Below are 19466 nucleotides of genomic sequence, written 5' to 3' on the forward strand. Positions count from 1 at the left end.
TTTGATAGGTTTGTGATAGTTGACCTACCAGGATAGAATCCATGCTGATAAGGTGAAATGTAGCTTTTAACATGATTAAAAATCTGGAAATAAATAATTGTTTCAAAAACTTTTACGAAGGCACATATTATGGAAATGGGTCTGTAATTTTGTGCATCTGAATGATCTCCGGCTTTATATATCGGGCATACCCTTGACGTTTTCCACATTTCTGGGAACACACCTGTATCCATTATAAGATTAAATATGTAACATAATGGTTGCATTAATATATCTGAACAACCCTTTACTATGTAAGGAGGAATCCCATCTGGGCCACTTGATTTAGTAGATTTAAGCTTCTTTTTAGTCTGAATATATTCCTTTCCACCTACATGTGACACTGGGAGTGAAGAGTTTGTTTTCATGGGAGATCCCACCTCATAATTACCTTTACAACTATTATTTACATACACCTTGCCGAAATATGTGGCAAAGCCGTCAGCTATTTGCTTAGCGCTTTGCAAAGGTTCACCATTTAAAATCATAACCCCAGAGTTTGATGTATTTTTCCATTTATTTTTAATAAAATTCCAAAATGATGATGGATGCATATTTATAAGTTCTTTGGAACTTCTTTTGAACGTATTGTATGCATTTTCTATCAATGATTTCGAAAGCTTTCTCGTCTCTTTAAACATGATCTTATTGTATTCCGAATTCTGCATGCGTTACCGATAATATTCCTTTAATTTAACGGTTTCAATAATTTCCTTCATAAACCAAGTTGGATACGTCTTCCTGGTTTTTATTTTCATTTTTGGAACAGTTTTGTCCAATATCTTGTCAAAAACATTATAGAAGTATTTTATAGCTTCATTAGGATTTTAAATTTTTTTAGATGATCCCAGTTTTCTCTTTCTAGCATTTTGTAAAGACTATGAAATTATGCATAATTCTTTCAGGGTTATCAATTTTATTCGCTTATAATGAGTTTTAAAATCTATAAAGAGGGAAGGATGATGAAAATCTTCACTAACCAATAGAAAATCATTTTTAGTAACATTAACGTTAATCATATTGGTCAAGTGTCCTTTCGTTATGGTATCATTTTCATTGATTTAAGGTCATGATAGGAGAGAAAGTTTGCTAGAGCCCGGTAACAGAGACCTCCCTGCCTTAGGTCATATTGATTATCACTTATTGGTGGTAGGTTAAAATCTCCAGCTATTATTATCCTATTAAATTGAATATCTGGACATTCATCAAATAGTTCGTTAAAAGACAAGTATGTTTCCAGTTTAGAATTAGGCGGAAAATATACTGTACTGATATAGTAAGTAAATTGTCATAAAATTGTACAGTATATTCTATATTTTCTCTTATGAATTCAATTCTATTAACAGTTAAATAATCCTTCACGGCAATTAAAACTCCACCTGCTCTAGCAAACTTTCGATCCCATCTGTAACCTACACATTATATCTGTTATCAAAAAGCTCATCATCGTATACATTGTCCTTCAACCGGGTTTCTGTGAGGATGACAATGTCATATTCAGCTGATAATATGTTGTTATAAAATATATTTGTTTTTGTGTTTAGACCTCGCACATTTTGTTAGCAGATTGAAATATATTTGCTACTAGACATACTGAAAAATAATTAAAAAGTTAATTTGATAGACATCGTAAATTTTATTACAAAGTGGCCAGGTCTTCAAATGAACTTACCGTATAAACATATCTATCATCCACTTACTTTTTCAACTTCATTGCACCTGATCTGTCAACCCACACACACGTAATTTTTTTCTTTCTTGATTTTTCTAGCTTCGGAGAACAACTTCCTTCTGAGTACTGTTAAACTATGGTTTATGTAAATAGGGTCTCTGAATGTGAATCCTATGTCTGCCATGTTCAGATTCCTCTTCACTTTCATTGTTCCATAAAATTGTCCTTATCAGTATGTCTAACAAATTTTAGTACTATTTCCAGCATTTTTCTGGTGTTGAGACTTCTTCAGCCGATGACAGGTGTCGATCATTTGATCGTGGATGTCCAGACCCAGACTGCGACCCACCGTTTTAACAAGATCAACTATGTTTTCATTCACAACTTACAGGATCCCATGAATTTCCACTGTGTTCCTTCTCCCATATTATTCAAGATCATCGATCACCATTGTTGCATCAGCTAACTGTTTTTTGAGAAGAGAGTTTTCATTCTTGAGTTCCGTTATTGTCTTCATGCAATTTTCGATCATGTAATATTGCTGTTTAATCAGAACAGCATTCTCATCTAGCTTCTCATGAGCTAGATTTAATGATTTTGCCAAGTCACCTTCAATTATTTTTGTTTGTTGTTGTAATTCCATCATAGTGTCCCGAACAGATGTCAGACTGTTAATTTCCTCACTGTTAATTTCCATGAGGAGATTGAACATTTGCTCCAAGTTGGGAGTATCATTTGTTACACTTTCTTTGTCTGTGCACTTCGTTGTTAAGCATCTTTTACAATACCATTTCTGTTTAATAATTTTTGAGAGTTCAATTTCATCCTTGAAGCCTGCACAAGTACTATGGAACCAGTTGCTGCATAGCCCGCACTTTATTTTTCCAACTGTATCCTGACGTGAGATGTTCTTAGAACACACAACGCACACACCCATAGTGTTGCCCTCTGTGGATGCCACATACTCCTACTCTGATATCCTAGCGCTACTGGTGAAAGGGAGTGTTACTACGAGCGTGCAGCAACATGGTGCAGGAGTTGGCAGTTCTGCACTCTAAAGTCGTCTGTCACTTGTCACCGGTAACAAACACTCGAAACGGCATTGACTGGTTCTTAACAACTGTTTTAAATTGAATACTCTGTTATAAACAACAAGTAACACACTTTTGTAATTACGTACCTTGTCTTTGAAACTTATTTATAAGGTTAAGACGAGTCACCCTCCACCGTAGCGCTTTCTTCACTGTTAAACTTTCACAAAATACGGAGTCGTACTAGCACTCATTCACACACCCCATGAGTCTATGGATACAAAATACTGAATATAATTAGTATGTATATTCTATTTGAACCTTTTTATTTAACCTCCAAACAGAATTTTTACCCTAAACAAAACAAAATGTTAAAAATAAAGAATATAATTTTTCCACTTACCTTGATCATCACCATACTTGTCTACCATCTTTATTGTTTATCTTCATAATTCACTCATGTGTTGGTAGATGCCACTTCAACCAATTGGGAAACAAAGGTAAATCATAGAGGTCTCTAGCAAGATAGAGAACTCCTCTATTCCCTAATATTTCTTTGAGCTGGAATTGAATGAATTAGATGTACAGTATACTGTACACCGGGACTGAATACTATTGTGTTCCATAGCTGTTATTGGCAAGAGATATGGCAGGGCCATGCAGGGAAAGAAAATGAAAGACTCCATTGGTCAGCATGGGTATTGGAAGAGAACGGGTTGATTAAGGAAGATTGGCTACGAAAATTGAAAGCAGGAGCCTAAGACAAGTGGAACCAATGCCAGTTTCAGCATCAGAATAACACCCACGGTATCCCCTGCCTGTTATAAAAGGCGACTAAAAGGGGCCTTAGGGTCTCTCAACTTGGGAGCGAGAGTTGGTGACCATGGGGCCCTTAGCATTGCTTCCACTTACTTGTGCCAGGCTCCTCACTTTCATCTGTCCTTTCCGACTTTCCTTGGTCAACTCTTGTTCCTTTTCCAACCCCGATGCTATTAGAGCATTCAAGGGCTGGGGAGTCTTTTCGCGCCCTTCGTGGCCCTTGTCTTTCTTTAGCCAATATCTTCATTTTTTGAAGTGTTGGCCTCTTCCCTTTTCTCTCTGATTAGTGTTATATAGAAAATGGTTGCCTAGTTGTACTTCCTCTTGAAACAGTAATCATCACCACCACCTCTAAGCTAGAGGACCCACGGTCCTCAATCCTTGTTCCTGGGTGTCCTTCTTTTAATCACCTCTTACGACAGGCAGGGATGCATTCTACCGTACCCACCCTCAGGAGGTAGCCGCTAGTTAGAATGTTTTAAATTTTGCTGTAATTGACTTCATGATAAGCTTTTGGGTTTATACTCCCTTCCCCTTCATGTCTTGGTATTAAAACTGAGTGTGTATCAGACCACATTATTTTTAGTGTAGATCAGTTCTGTTCAACATTAGTACTGGCTGTGGATGCCAGAGTTTGGGGTTCTATCTCCAGACTTAAAAACACTTACGACTGGCAGTCATTGAAATTACTTTCTGTTGTTTTATATTTTCTCTCTTTAAAAGTCATCTTAGATAAATCAGACAGTTTGTTGTAGACCAAGACACTTGCTGACCTACAACTATGAAAGGTTATTTTATAGCTGATTGCTTGCAAATTTGTATCGCTAAATGGCATTAGTCTCTACAGAGTATACAGTTTATCAGGAAGTAGGACAAACTTCTTAAAGTTTTGCTGTTGCAAAATCTCTCTGGCTGGATGTGAAAAATCAAGAAGATAGCTGTAAACTTGGATTAGATACATAACATATTTCAACATCTTCATGGAACATCAGGTACACATTTAACTTTCAATCATTTTGTTCTGATGAAATTATTTTTTAAAAGTCAACTTCTGCGCACAGTATTTTGAGTAAAATGAAATTCAACAAATTGTAAAGGAGAATAATGCTCCTTACTTTGTAATACACCCTCGTGTTAGTAAAGAATATGCTTGTTTGTTTTAGATTATGGACGAAGTGGTTGTCATCGAGTGCGAACCTGATTTGCAACAGAACAGTGAGGATGATTCTGTGGAGGTGAGTTTTTTATATCCTATTATTCTAACATGAAAAGGCTTTTATGACTGTTGTTGTAATGGTCATAATTGTGAGACCTTCATTTTTATGTGGAATTTAAACTACAAGGATGTGCATTAGTGAGAATTTGAACTTTGACCGGTTTGGTGAGAAGTTGGAATGGAAGTTCGGGCACCGGAAGTATGAAGTTAACTACATCGCATTGTATAAAAATTGTATTGTATAAGTACATCAACTCGCATACTAGTACTGAGCACTGCTGTACATTGGTTGATGTACTGTAAGTGAATATTTAGTTTTTATTACTGCATTGTAGTTGGCCAAAAAACTTTGAGTTTGTTTGGTTATGCTGAGTACATAAAGAATATGCCGAAGAAACTTTATGTATAGAACAAAAGTGGCCAACCGGGCACCAATAGAACCAGAACCTTCTGATTTCACTTGAATTGTTCACACGGGTGATGAGCACACCCTACACCAAGTTCTAGCGGTAGTGCTAGACCTGTAGCTCGGATCCTTTCCAAGGTGACCATAGATCAATCGCTAGGTCATCTGACATGAAATTGAAAGGTTGTGGGTTTGGTTCCAACTGGTATCTGGTTTGCTATTTTTGTTCTGTACTTAACATTCCTTATGCATGTGTTCAACACAATGTAACAAGCCACGCAGATTTATTGGTCGATATGAACAAGTCAGAATAACCAAAAGAGGCAAGACCGACTCCAATACTCAGATATATAGATATTTGTCCCGAATGAGTAAATTTTATATATTTCACGTTCCCTATGGGAATCAACATCTACATCATCTGATGGCCAGGCAGGCATCAATTTTTGGTAATGAGACAAAGTCTCTCATAGTGCATTGGCACTGCAGGTGGCTCCAAGTAGCCTACGCAGTGGTCTCCACGGTATGCACTAGCCATGCGTCTTGGTGGGTGTGCTTTTTGCCAACTGATGAGCCCAACTTAGCACACTGGGGCGAAACGCTGGCAGCCAGGAATAAGTTAGGTGGAAGATTTATAATGTCCAATAACGGACCATTTATATCCAATACTCAGACCGTAACATTTAAAAATAACATGGTGGCCGAAGTAGCCAGATTGCTGATAATGGCAAACACGAAAATATCACATTCATATTACACCAGTGGCAGTAATATAACATGATGATGATGCTACCGGGCGAGTTGGTCATGCGGTTAGGGTCGCACGGCTGTGAGCTTGCTTTCAGGAGATAGTGGTTTGAGCACCACTCTCAGCAGCCCTGAAATGATTTTCTGTGGTTTACCATTTTCACACCTTAATCAATGTCTTGGCCGCTTCCTTCCCATTCCTAGCCCTTTACTATCCCATTGTCGCCATATGACCTATCTGTGTCAGTGTCATGTGAAACAAATTGTAATAAAAAAGGATGATGATGCTTGTTGTTTAAAATGGCATAACATCTAAATCATCGGCCCCGGTAATTTAATATGATAAATGTAACATCATAAGGAAAATCACTATTGCACGAAAGAAAGCGACTTGTCAACAACTGCCTATCATGTATATTAAACTAGAATCACATATATTCTACTTAGAATAGATGGACAACCCCACAGTAAAAGTGAACAACTAGCAGAGTCTTCAGAAATTTCACTTAGTCAAATAGCAGCTTACCTGGTGGCTATGATCATTGGTTAACCCATATGCACCCACCCGCCCTTTGCTCTGACATTGCTAGGAATCCGCCAACTTATTAGTATGCAACCTGGGTGTTGCAAGCTTTCGGTTAAAACAGTATGGTGGGTGATTGACTGCGCGTATTATCACGGGACTTGTTGTATATTATTGAGCAATTCCACGCCCTTGCTCGACACAAAAAAACAGAACAATTCAGAAATATAACACATTAAAAAATCCCTTTTAAATCTTAAATTTTTCATTAACTTATCTCACCTTGGAAGTTCTTTAGTGTGTGTTACGGCCTTAATTATACGACACGAGCCTAACATTTGCCTGATTTTGAAATAAGGAAATACTAGAAAACCAATACGACATGAGCCTAACATTTGCCTGATTTGGAAATAAGGAACTAATGGGAAACAAATCACGAGTGAGCAAATGCTGAGATTCGAACCTATATCCCAAATACGAACTTACAGCCATATGTCTGAAACCGAGGTTTCGTGTTTGCCTTCTCTGCATCTACATTTTGGGATCGCCTGTTATGGCTTAGAAATCCGTATTCTTATTTCTACTGCTTAATCGGTGTTCTCACTGTTTTTAAAGTTTAATTCTACGAGGGCGTGTAAGCTCTGGGTGATGCTGTAATCTTACGGCTATAGTAGGAACTATATGTCATCTTATTCTTTGACATTGCTCCGGCCAATCAGCGCTTGGTGTCGGCCATTTTTTAAATAGTCCGTCTCCGGAGAGGGAAGCGAAGCGAGGAGTCGCTGCTTTTCTATCATGCCGAGAAGACGTTGGTGTACCGAGCTCCAGGCAATGCATTGGCATAGTATAATGGACTGTGGATAGTGAATTTAAAAGGATGTAGGCTTGTGCTCCACACCCTCAGCGTTCATCTAATACATCCTCGTAGTGTGTGATTTTTATTTTACCTTGAAAACACCAACTTCTACGGTAAGGAGCACATGGCCTGGCCATGTTGTTTAACTTTCCTACTTCTGGGACCTCAAACCAACCTGTGAGTCAACCTTTATACTTATTTGTTGTTTTCATCGGTGGTGAACTGCTTCTGCGTTTACTTAGGAGAAATCTATCAATCATCAAAATAAGTGATGCGTTCCGGAAAATTTGGTGGACCATTATTTGATAAGTGAAAATGTACTACCCTTTCAAAAGTAACGTATCGGGTTGAAAAAGATGTTAATAGGTTTGTTTAAAGCATCTAGCGTGTAACGTGTCACCACAAGAAATTTGAATGTTTCTAAGGGAAATTTGAAAAGAGGTATAAATGTAAAATATTATTATTATTATTATTCGGTAATGATGTTACTGCTGTTCTGAAATTTGTTTTAAAGTGGGGTAATACATGGGAGTTCCAGTAAGGATTTTGGTGCATTTTTGGGTTGTTTTAAATTTATTTTTCTGTTTTTTATTTAATTCCATTCCTTTTGGGGTTTTTCTCTGGTTTTTGGGATTGTTGGTTCCATTATTTTGCCTCCATTTTGCGTACCTTTTGTTGGTCCACTATCGGGATTGGTTCTTTCCTGATTTAACAATGGATTATGGTTGCCTTGAGGACGATGTTGTTTTTTGAGAGACGTGATGGTGATGTTTTTTGAAGGCTGGGAGTCGCCCCTGTCAGATTGTTCTGCCATTTAAAGGAACCGTGTTGTGTGTTTACTGTTTCTTGCCCCTCATTGCTCTTTTTCCTTTTGCCTTCAGGTTTTGTTGTGTAGGGTTTCCTTTCCCTTGAATATTTTTGAGTAGCACTTACATCCTGTGCTGGACCTTCCATTGTGTATTGGTTACCCTATAACTGATGTGAAACGAAAGAGAGAGAGTTTCATCTCTCAGCGAATATCTGTGAGAGCAAAGAAAGTTTTTTTTTTCCTGTTTCTTACAAGATGGTATTTCCTAAAAATGAATTATTTCCTCTCTTAAGAAAAGATTTGTTGGTTGTTAAGAAGGTAAACTGAAGTGTTTAATTGTAACATATCCTCCTTTAAAATGTTTCTTGCCGACCGGCTTTTTGGTGATTTAATTTTGTTATTTTAGGTTGGTTCAAAACTTGAAGGTACCATTTAAATTTCCTTATTTTATTTCTTACCATCCGGCGGTTTTCAAATAATTTTCTTAATTTACCTTTAGGTGTTTCTTGGTATTTTATTTGAAGTTTCCTGTAGTTCGGTGAGGTCTGTTTACCTTATTTAATCCAATTTAATTTAATTTATTTTAATTTTAAAGACCTCTTCATTTTAGTCACATGTCAATTTGATTTTAGTCAGTTTCTGGTACCTATCATTTAGGTAAACTACTGCGAGGATGTCTTGTTATTTATCTGTTAATTTTGAGTTTCATTAAATAATTTTTATTTTTATTTTTTAAAGGAAGTTTTGTCTTGATTTCTACTCAACATTTATTTTGGTATACTGACAGTTGGTAGCTTGATCCACCCGTTTGTTTTCTACCACCTGGAGGTAAGTTCACCTTTCCCTATTTACTTTATTTATGTTCTGGGTGTGCAGTGTATGTGACGCTTCCTATTTGTTCCTCTTACACTGGATCTTGTCCGGTGTAGTGTAGTTTTTTACTCTCAATCAGCTAGTTTGGTACCGGGTTACCTAGCTGGTGGGTCATGTTTCACTCGGTTTATTATTATTATTATTATTATTATTATTATTATTATTATTATTATTATTATTATTATTATTATTCAGTCTGAGGATTAGTGGTAAAGTGTTCATATCCAGGTACCAAGATCGTAGTTTCAAATCCGGCAGTCGCAATCGGATCATGAGGGGCAGGAGAAAATTCATTCGGCATTCCATGTCGTACGATATTACTACGCGAAAGATCTCTGGTGATATATTTTTTGTTCATTTATGCACAGGATCACTAATAACTTCTTCCTCACTAACACTGCTGAAATCAAAGCCTAAAATATCAAATATGCTTTGAATTTCATTATTAATGAGCATTTCGCGCGAGCAAGCAACTTCCTTCTCAGCCATCTTGTCAACAATAGAATACAGATTTTCTTGATCGATATTTTAATCAATTCTCTTTGCCAGAGAAGCATACCAGAACACTCTGGTGACATTTTGAGACACCAAGAAAAGATTTCAATTGGAAATGTTTCCGGAAAAAACCAACAGATGTCACAAATGTCTCCAAGATACGACCTTGCATCCCGTCGTACCAGTCCGCTTGTGGAGTTCTGACCCAGGCGCTCAAGCGCATACCAGTCCGCTTACGGGTGCATAGGGGTTAAGGTGTCAAGTCTGTATGATCTGACACTGTGATTATCTGGTTCGAATCCCATTGGTTGGAAAAAATTTCACCATCAGAATGTTGGCCAGCAGTGTAGGAAATGTGGCGGTGTACAATTTCTAATCACTAAACTGCATGCCGAAAGCCTGGATTCAATTCCAAACCTCTCCGCAGTGTTCATATGACATATGACACTGTTGATGGCGATCCACTTGTCGGATAGAGATTTTAAGCCTTAAGCAGACCAGTCCCTTAATGCTATTCCACAGGATTAGGCTATCTGCCGGAAGAGGGTTTCACCCTCTCCCTTCCTACTGTCATACATGTCATTCACTTCATGTCATTAACTCCTGTGATGAGGTTGATGACAGGAAAGGCACCTGCTCATAAAAACTAACTACGAAGATTCATCTCACTTCACACCCACCCCATAGAGAAACGGGCAAAGGGGAAGGTTTGAACATACATACTTACTCAAATAATTCTCTTAGATGTCACATCACTGGAAACATGGAAATACATGAAAAAACTGTTAAAATGACATTTATAACACCATTTTGAATGTTAAAATATTATTTAAGGTGCAAAATTCCTCAATGTATATATATATTTTTTACAAGTTGCTTTACGTCGCACCAACTCAGATAAGGGGATAGGAGTGGGAAGGAATTGGCCGTGGCCTTAATTAAGGTACAGCCCCAGCATTTGCATGGTGTGAAAATGGGAAACCATGGAAAACTATCTTTAGGGCTGCCGAACCCACTATCTCCCGAATACTGGATACTGACCGCACTTAAGAGACTGAAGCTATCCTGCTTGGTCCTCAATTTATTCACTGTCATGAGAACTATGAAACATAATGTGCTGCCTTACTTTCGCAGAGGTTAACAATTTCTAATGTTCAGCACCTAATGAAAGGAAAGTACATCCAAAATAACGATGCTAACCTAATTAATGGCCATGGTGATGCTAAGCTTTTCTTTTTTTGGAAACTCTTAAAACATATGTTGACGTTTGGTATAGTGGCACCTTACGCAATGATGGTAAACTTAGTGATGAAACGTTCAGGCACTAAAGATATAATACGTCTTTACCCATTGAGGGACATGAATGCATAAACCTCTGTTGACTCTACCCTTTGATGTCTTTAACCTACATGAATGAGCTTCAGTTTGATGTAGTCTGCTTGATAACAGTTAATCACAGCATGAATCAGAAGATTAAAATGTTGTATGCACACTACCACAGGCACCCTTAGGATAGTTTGTAGGTGGGGGCTAGACCTGGGGGTATGTAGTATTTTTAAGATTTTGGAAGATGAATGTCGACTTGTATTCCATACGTTGAAGGTTAGGTCAAATGTTCCACCTTTACAATACCAAGATTCTTTATTAATGAAGTTTATTTTATGTAATTGTATTCCATGGTAGAACACCACACACAGTATCCCCTATCACTTCTACGTAATACCAATTTTTAAACCACTTTCTTGAAAGAAAAAGGTGACTATATTAGATTTTTTCCTTTCCCTGAGAGCTGTGGGGGGGGGGGGGCTGTCCCCACCTTGCCTCCGGGTATGGGCGTCCATGCACACTACTCTTTTGTCATCAACTTCAAAATAGTAGCACTGCTTATTCCTAATCCACTTCTCAGAAAAATTAAGAATAGTTGTTTGAGATGTTATTGCTGTAGTTCAACTTAAACCCGGTTCACAACACGATCAAAACAAACATATTCTCACATTACTGCATATAATTACAGATCCTAAGTGTTAACAGACTCATATAAATAGGCTTGCATAATTATCTTCTACAAAGAAACTAATATTTATTGTCAACTTTCATTAAATTACACGGACTGCATACAAAAACAATGAACCCACGTTTCCAACATGTGCGGCTACTCGATTCCCCATCTTGGAACAATCAAGAGTTGCATTAAGGTCTGAGAATCGGAGTCGGTCTTGACAGAGGAGCTGTATAGCTGACATCAGCACTCCTTGCAGAGCCAAGTTCATAAAGGGCAGCCATGTTTCAAGTTGTCAAACAGTGAGTTGGCACAAGAACATATGATGTGATTTTGTGTGGTGATTGAACATAGTAAGTTTCAAGAAGTGAAAAGTTAGATTCTCGCCTGCAAGAACACCAGCCAAATTCTCAGTGTACGGCTGCACTAATTGGAGTACAGTGTTGCATATATATGGTGATTGATAATGTTCCCTTTTTCTGAGTTATCGTAAATGATTATTTCTTGGTACCTTTTTTATTCTTTTGTCCTTGAGAGTTCATTTTTGTTGCCATCTGTACTTGGTGGTGTATGATTCATTGAAGTTTGATATTTAGGTTCATTCTTTATTTTCTCTCCATAATGGTCCTGAAGGCTATGTGCCAATCTCTGTGTCTTGTGCTTGGGAATTGGTTTCATGTAGCGCTGTTTTAGTCAAGCTTTCACCAAGCATGGGTAAATATAGTATTTTACTGTCATTTGTTAAGTTCATGAAATGTTTATTGTAGAGATCAGTCATATTAATATTTAAAGTTAGGCTACACTCCATAATGGAAAACTTGCAAGGTTACATTTCAGCTACAAATCCCAATATGACGTGGTAATGGACAAAAAGTATATGTCTCCTACATTGTAATCATCATCATTCCGTGTCCAGTCAGCATTTCCAAAATCTACCAAATCTGATGGCCTTGTTGTTTGACTCAATCAGGTCCTGTGTGGTGCAAGGTTGTTCTAGTAGAGAACAGATGAGCAGATAATAATAATGAGCAGATGATTCAGATCTTGTGTTACACCACACTCACAGGATGAGTCTCCATCACTTGGAAGTATGCCCCATTTTTGCATGTTGGTCTTGCAAAGAGGGACGCCCACCTTAAGACGATTAAGTGACCTCCAAATAGGGTAGGGTGGGTCATTTCCTGGAGCTAGCTCTTCCTTTGCAGGGGTATCAGGCGGCAGCATGATTTTCCACCTGGTGATGCGGTTAGTCTCTGATGTTCCTAGCAGTGGTTGAGTCCTGGTGATGAAGCTTTTTCTCGACTTCAGTCGACAGAGTACAGCCTGGTGATCATGCAGTGGATGGTGAGAATCATTAGTCTGCTTTGTCCTCTCTGCATCAGCAGCAACAGCCCTTCTGTTAGTGGGGGGAGCTATTCCAACAATCGGGTAGGGTTTGTCAACTGGAGTTGGCTTCAGACATCCCAACAAGATTCATACGGTCTCATTGATTGCAATGTCAACCTGCTTGGTGTGAGTGGATGTACTCCAGGATGTACTCCACACTGGTGAAGCGTACTCTGCAGCGGACACACACAAAGCAAGAACAGAGGTTCTCAGGATACGAGGGCTTGCTCCCCAGGTGGTGGCTGTGAGCTTTCTCAAAATATTGTTCTGTGAGCTAACTTTCAGCCTGGTGTTGTGGCAATGTTTCTTGAAGGACAGTGTTCACTCAAGAGTAACACCTAGATACACAGGTGTTGGACAATGCTCAAGTCGCTTACCTTGCCATGAAATGTCCAGTTCCTGCTGAGCTTCTCTATTCCTTAATTGAAATGTGCACACCTGAGTCTTGTTCGAATTTGGCTTTAGATGATTGCCCTCATAGTAAGAGCCAAGAGTACCTAGTGCAGAAGTCAACTTTCCCTCCACCTCTTTGAATGTCTTTCCTTGGGCAGCCACTGCAGTATCGTCAGCATAGACGAAAAGCATGGTATGTTCCATTATGAGCTGATCATTAGTGTTAATATTAAAGAGCACAGGGGCTAGCACAATGCCTTGAGGTAAACCGTTCTTTTGTATGCGCCATCTGCTCTTCTTACCATGGAGAGAGACTTGCAATCTTCTATTCTGCAGGATAGTGCCAATAACAGATGTTAGTTGATAATCATTAGTGAGCTGGTAAATTTTCCTCAGCAACTTTCTGTGGTTGAAGGTTTCATAGACAGCTGTTAAGTCAACAAAGGCAACTCCTGTTACCTTACGCTGTTCAAAACCATCCTCAATGGGTTAAGTAAGGTTCATTATCTGATTGCAGCATGACTTTCTAGGTCGAAAACCAGCTTGTTGAGGAATGAACTTTCCTTCGACGATGCCGCTAATTTGGTTAAGGATAAGGTGCTCGAAGATCTTGAAACAATGACATAACAATGATACTGGGTGAAAGTTTTTAGGATTGTTTGGCTTCTTACCAGGCTTAAGTAGTTCAACCACTTGAGCTTTCCTTCAGAGCTTGGGAATATAAAGAGATACACATTAATCATTGTAAGCAGCCATTGCACAGTGGTCCGGCCAAACTTCTTGATCTGTTTTACTCTGATATCATGGATGCCAGCAGCTTTATTTAATTTCAAGGTGGAGATGGCAGACTATAGTTCATTCAAGGTGGAAGGTTCTCGGAGATTATGGTTCTCACTTCCTGGTGTTCGTTCCAGTTGCTCCCGTGTACTCCGACCTTTAGTCTTCGTGAGTAATTAGGTTGCAATCTGGTCTGCTGTTATTGTGTTTCTAGGTTTCGTTGGGTCACTGCTGAGGTTTTTCAGGAGATTCCAGGCTCGCCTACAATTCAACTTCATGTCCAGATTCTCTACCAGTGACGTCCACTTAACTTTGTGATTTGCTGAGATAGTTTGCAGCAATTCCTCACCAACCTGGATAGTGTCATCAGCAGATGGGTCAGCCTCAAAGAGATCTTTGTGATGGTTCATCAGCTATTTGCTGTCATCAGTCAGTCCTGGTACCAGTATGTAACTTGTTCTACAACCTCTTGGAATGGTCCCTCTAGAGGCTGTCTGGACGCATTTGACAAATGCCTCATACATCTCAGATTGTGGTGGGATCTTGGCAACTTCTGTATCAAGGTCGTTGGTGAATCCTTCCCAATTGGCCTTCTGAAAATTAAACCTTCGCTTGAAAGGTACCTCCTCTGGCACTACCATGGCAGTCACTTTGCAGATTACAGGTCTATGTTGGATAAATGGGATGGGCTTACCCATCATGTTCACACAACTCCCAGCAACTTTTGATGACACAAAAATATTGTCAGGGTTGTAGCCTCTCTTCCACCGACCACTATTGAAGGATGCTGGTAGCTTTGGATCATGAATTAGATGAAGATCTTCAACGAGCTAGAAAGAGGACTATAGAGTGGCTAACATGGCTGCTACAGCGCTCTGGGTGGTGCCAAGACGAAATAGCGACTCCATAGTTTAAGCGCCTTTCTTCCGCTTACGATGCGTTACTTTTAATAGATTAGATCGAATAAATTATGCTCTCTACGTGTGTGGCAAGCTAATGCATAAATTGTAGGAAAAACACGACGAATGTAATCATATTTCAAATAAGATTTTTTTTACTAAAGTACACAGTTATGGGCGATTAGCAGAATTACGTTGCCTGTGTAGCACAATCCAGCACGTGTAGGGTAGGCCTACTTTTATTTTCTTGTAGGAACTGACCAGACAGCCAGACATGATAAACTGTATCCTGCCTGGCTGAGTGACTCAGACGGTAGAGCGCTGGATTTCTAAGCTAAGTTGGCATATTTGGTATTTGAAGGTGCTCAGATACGTCACCCTTCTATCAGTAGATTTACTAGCACGTAAGGGAACTCCGGCGGGACATATGTCCGCCACTTCAACGTCTCCGAAAACCGTACTAAGTAGTTGGTAGGACGAAAAACTAATAACACTATTTATTATTACATTTTGAAAAAGAAGTAATGTGAACAAATACTTATTTTTCGTAAATTATTATTAGTTTTACGTCCTACTAACTACTTTTTCTGATAAGCCGAGTTGCCTGAATGTAGTCCCGCAGGAGTTCTTTTGCGTGCCAGTAAATCTACTGACACGAGGCTGAGAGATTTGAGCACCGTCAGATACCATCGTATTGAGCTAGGCTCGAACCTGCCAAGTTGCTTTGTGTCCGGCTCCTTGGCTGAATGATCAGCGTGCTGGCCTTTGGTTCAGAGGGTCCCGGATTCGACCGAGTTGAGGATTTTACCGGGTAGTTGACAGTTAATTCCTCTGGATCGGCGACTGGAAAACCTTCTTCATCTACACACAACAGAACATACTACAAACCACCACAGAAACACGTAATAGTAAATACATCACTCCACCTAGGGTTGGCGTCGTCGTCCGGAAGGGTATCCGGTCGTAGAATTAGGCTAAATCCATACAAATACCAAATCCAGGTAACTGGCAAAAAACCAGGATTTATTATTATTATTATTATTATTATTATTATTATTATTATTATTATTATTAAAGTTATAGCAGCCTCCGTGGCTCAGACGGCAGCGCGTCGGCCTCTCACCGCTGGATACCGTGGTTCAAATCCCGGTCACACTATGTGTGATTTGTGCTGGACAAAGCGGAGGCGGGACAGGTTTTTCTCCGGGTACTCCGGTTTTCCCTGTCATCTTTCATTCCAGCAACACTCTCCATTCTCATTTCATAGCATCCATCAGTCATTAGTAAATCACTTTGGGAGTGGCGACCCCATCGCACTAACAGCCTACATCTGGTTCATTCATTACATTCCCGACCCGGTCAATGACTGGAAAACAGGTTGTAGGTTTTCATATTCATTAAAGTTATATGAATTATTTCTCGATGTTGTTATATTACTTTGTTCAAGGTTTTCTGTTCTATATTTTCATTCCCTGTATGTAGGTCTAAATTTGTTTAATGGCAATGTACTATTGTGATATGTTTTGTAATTAGGGCTACCATACTGGAAATGCACTAATTTTCTTTCTTTATACAATATGTAAAACGGAGCTCGATAGCTGCAATCGCTTAAGTGCGGCCAGTATCCAGTATTCGGGTGATAGTGGGTTAGAACTCCACTATCGGCAGCCCTGAAGATGGTTTCCTGTGGTTTCCCATTTTCACACCAGGCAAATGCTGCGGCTGTACCTTAATTACGGCCACGGCCGATTCCTTCCTATTCGTAGCCCTTTCCTGCCCCATCGTCGCCATAAGACTTATCTGTGTCGATGCGTCGTAAAGCCAATAGCAAAAAAAAAACAAAAAAAACCAATGTAAGTATGTAGTCTGTACCTTGTATTTTTAATGTCCTTTTAAACAGGCATTATGCATCTTTGAGTGCTTCTCTAATAAAGAAAACTGTGAAACTGTATTTATTCCCGCAGCTTCTGTACTTGCTTCATCACACTCCCACTCGATTTGATCGCTTACAATATGGTGGACGTGGCTTTCAAGTAGATTCAAATATGGCGGTCCAATAGCCACTCTATAGTCCTCTTTCTAGCTCGTTGAAGATCTTGATTCTCTGCCCAGGTTTTCAGTTTATCTCCCTTGGTATCTGAATCTGGGTATCCCCAAGATGTGCTTCAGCTGTTGTAATTGCCAAGGATGAAATTTACGCCCTGGTACTACAAGTTGGTGGGTTCTTCAAACGTAAAGTCAACATTAGGAGGCTTGTATATGGAAGAAACGCTAAAGTGTGGCGTACATACAGAAAGAATCTTGATGTTATCCCTTTCAGTCAGCGAGGTTGATGTGATATTTAGGTTTGGTCTGGTGAAAATGGCACTACCATATTTATCATGGGGCCTTTTCAGAACAAGCTCCATGCCTGCAATTTTGGGTCAGTGGCTGTTGTAGCCCCGGTGAGTCTCTTGCACTAGAAAGATGTCACATTTACATTCCTTACACAAATCAGCCAATAAGGTCTCTTTGGCACACAAAAAACCCTCAGTATTTATCTAGACTATAACAAGTGGTCTTTAAAAAGACCCTTTAGGAGGATTAGTACTTCTGTGTTGACCGATATTGGAAGAATCCGCTGCTGCTAATTTGCAATGTTGCCCAGGGTGACTAAAACAAAATAAAATACCTGTAACACATATTTACAAAAGTGATCTCATTCTCTCCTTTGAAGAAAATGGTGATACATCTTTAATTTTGTCTGTACCCAGCAATTTTTTCCCCATAATTTATTACATTGTAATAAAAAATACATCAATTATTTATAGTAGTACTCATGGGGATGCAATACTTTTAAAAATATGATCAGAATTAGGTTGTAACTTATCATAGGTCCCTTTAGTTTTAAGGATTTCCTTCATAAATACTCATTTATGTCCATGTTTTTTAAATTGTAATTTACACTCAACCACAAGAACCATGCTTGGTAATATCCTTGTCCCGATTTCATGGCCTGTTTGTATATACTGTATGATGATTCTCCTTATATCCTTTTTGAACAAGTCTCTAATAAGCTGATCATGACGTGTAGCCTTGCGCTGCAACATGGATGCTATTCGCACTCTATGATTATTAATGATTTTAAGTTTTTGGCTAATGGTCTTTAATTTTGTACCAGTGATTCTATAATGTATATTTTCAACATTTTTTGTCGTTCGAGAGCCACACCCTGCTTATGTGACCACTGAAAACACTGCGGATGTTCATTCAATCATCTTCAGCCAGGCAGTGCTTCCACCTCTATGTTATTCTAGCTCTTTGGTCGGTATAGTTAGGTTTTATTATTTATAAGTTTCATATTCCACTCGCAGCAGAGCACAACAAATATCCAAACGTATCGGTACACAACCTCCACAGCAACAACAATAACGACCATATAACGTACATAGATGAGAGAAGTGTCACCACCAACTACTCTGATATTAAAACCTATCTTGCTACATCAACTCAGTTTTCAAATTTTTACTGACAAGAGTCCTCATAACATATCAATGCAAAGTATACCAACTATAGAACATTCTCGATATTCAACTTAATCAACACAAGAACTACAAGAGAATTGAAGGATGAATGCAACGCAACATGAACTCAAATTTTAATAGACGTTTTTAAAATATACCATGTTTTAATGTGTTTAATGTGCTATATATTTTTAGTGTCTTATGATGTGGCATATATATTTTAATGTGTTTATGTACTCATGTCCATGCTCAATCAATAGGTTTTAGTTTATTCTAACCATCACTACTTTTAATTAGAGCCATTTTAACGCAACATACTGCAATATATTTTACTTCCATTTTTTATCAGACATCCGGATGCTCTTAAGTAACTTCTTTGTAATTCATCTAATGACTGTAAATTTGTGTGCTAGCTGATGATGGCCAAGATAGGTCGAAACCGGTACTAGTGTAGTAATTCATCCACAATAAATGTATTGATCGGTGGAAGATTTTTCTTATCTATTACAAGGTATAGTTAGGTGACTAAAACAAAATAAAATACCTATAACACATATTTACGAAAGTGATCTCATTCTCTTCTTTGAAGAAAATGGTGATATCTGTAATTTTGTCTGTACCCAGCAATTTGTCCCCATAATTTATTTTTTCCTTGGGCTACAGTATGAACTCAAAATTGAGTTTAGTTCAGTTTTGGTCTATCTGTTTGTTTGTCATGACTTCAAGTGAAAGTGGTTCAACAGAATTTTTCAAAACTCCATTCAAGGATAGCCAGAGTGTGTTTTAGGCTATGTATTATTTGATACAATCACGTATCAGTATTAAGGGGATCAAAAACAGTGATTTTGGCAACAAGGATGGGAAGGAATTAGGATTAGGAAGGTAGCGACCGTGACCTTAATTAACTTATAGCCCCACCGTTCATGGGCACCCATAGGATAATTTGTAGGTGGGGGCTAGACGTGGGGGTATGTAGTATTTTTAATATTTTGGAAGATGAATGGCGACTTGTATTCCACAGTAG

General features: G+C 38.7%; 1 protein-coding gene across 1 annotated transcript in view; it reads left to right on the plus strand.

Moving 5' to 3' along the window:
- The window catches only part of LOC136882382 (zinc finger protein 501), a 182654-nt gene that overhangs the window by 121522 nt on the left and 41666 nt on the right, over window positions 1-19466 (plus strand). The window contains exon 5 of the mRNA XM_067155018.2: window positions 4725-4796. Within this exon, the coding sequence (XP_067011119.2) occupies window positions 4725-4796 (72 nt within the window). The remainder of the gene's footprint in view (window positions 1-4724; window positions 4797-19466) is intronic.

Source organism: Anabrus simplex, chromosome 1, assembly GCF_040414725.1.
Source record: "Anabrus simplex isolate iqAnaSimp1 chromosome 1, ASM4041472v1, whole genome shotgun sequence".
NCBI classification, from domain to species: Eukaryota; Metazoa; Arthropoda; class Insecta; order Orthoptera; family Tettigoniidae; genus Anabrus; species Anabrus simplex.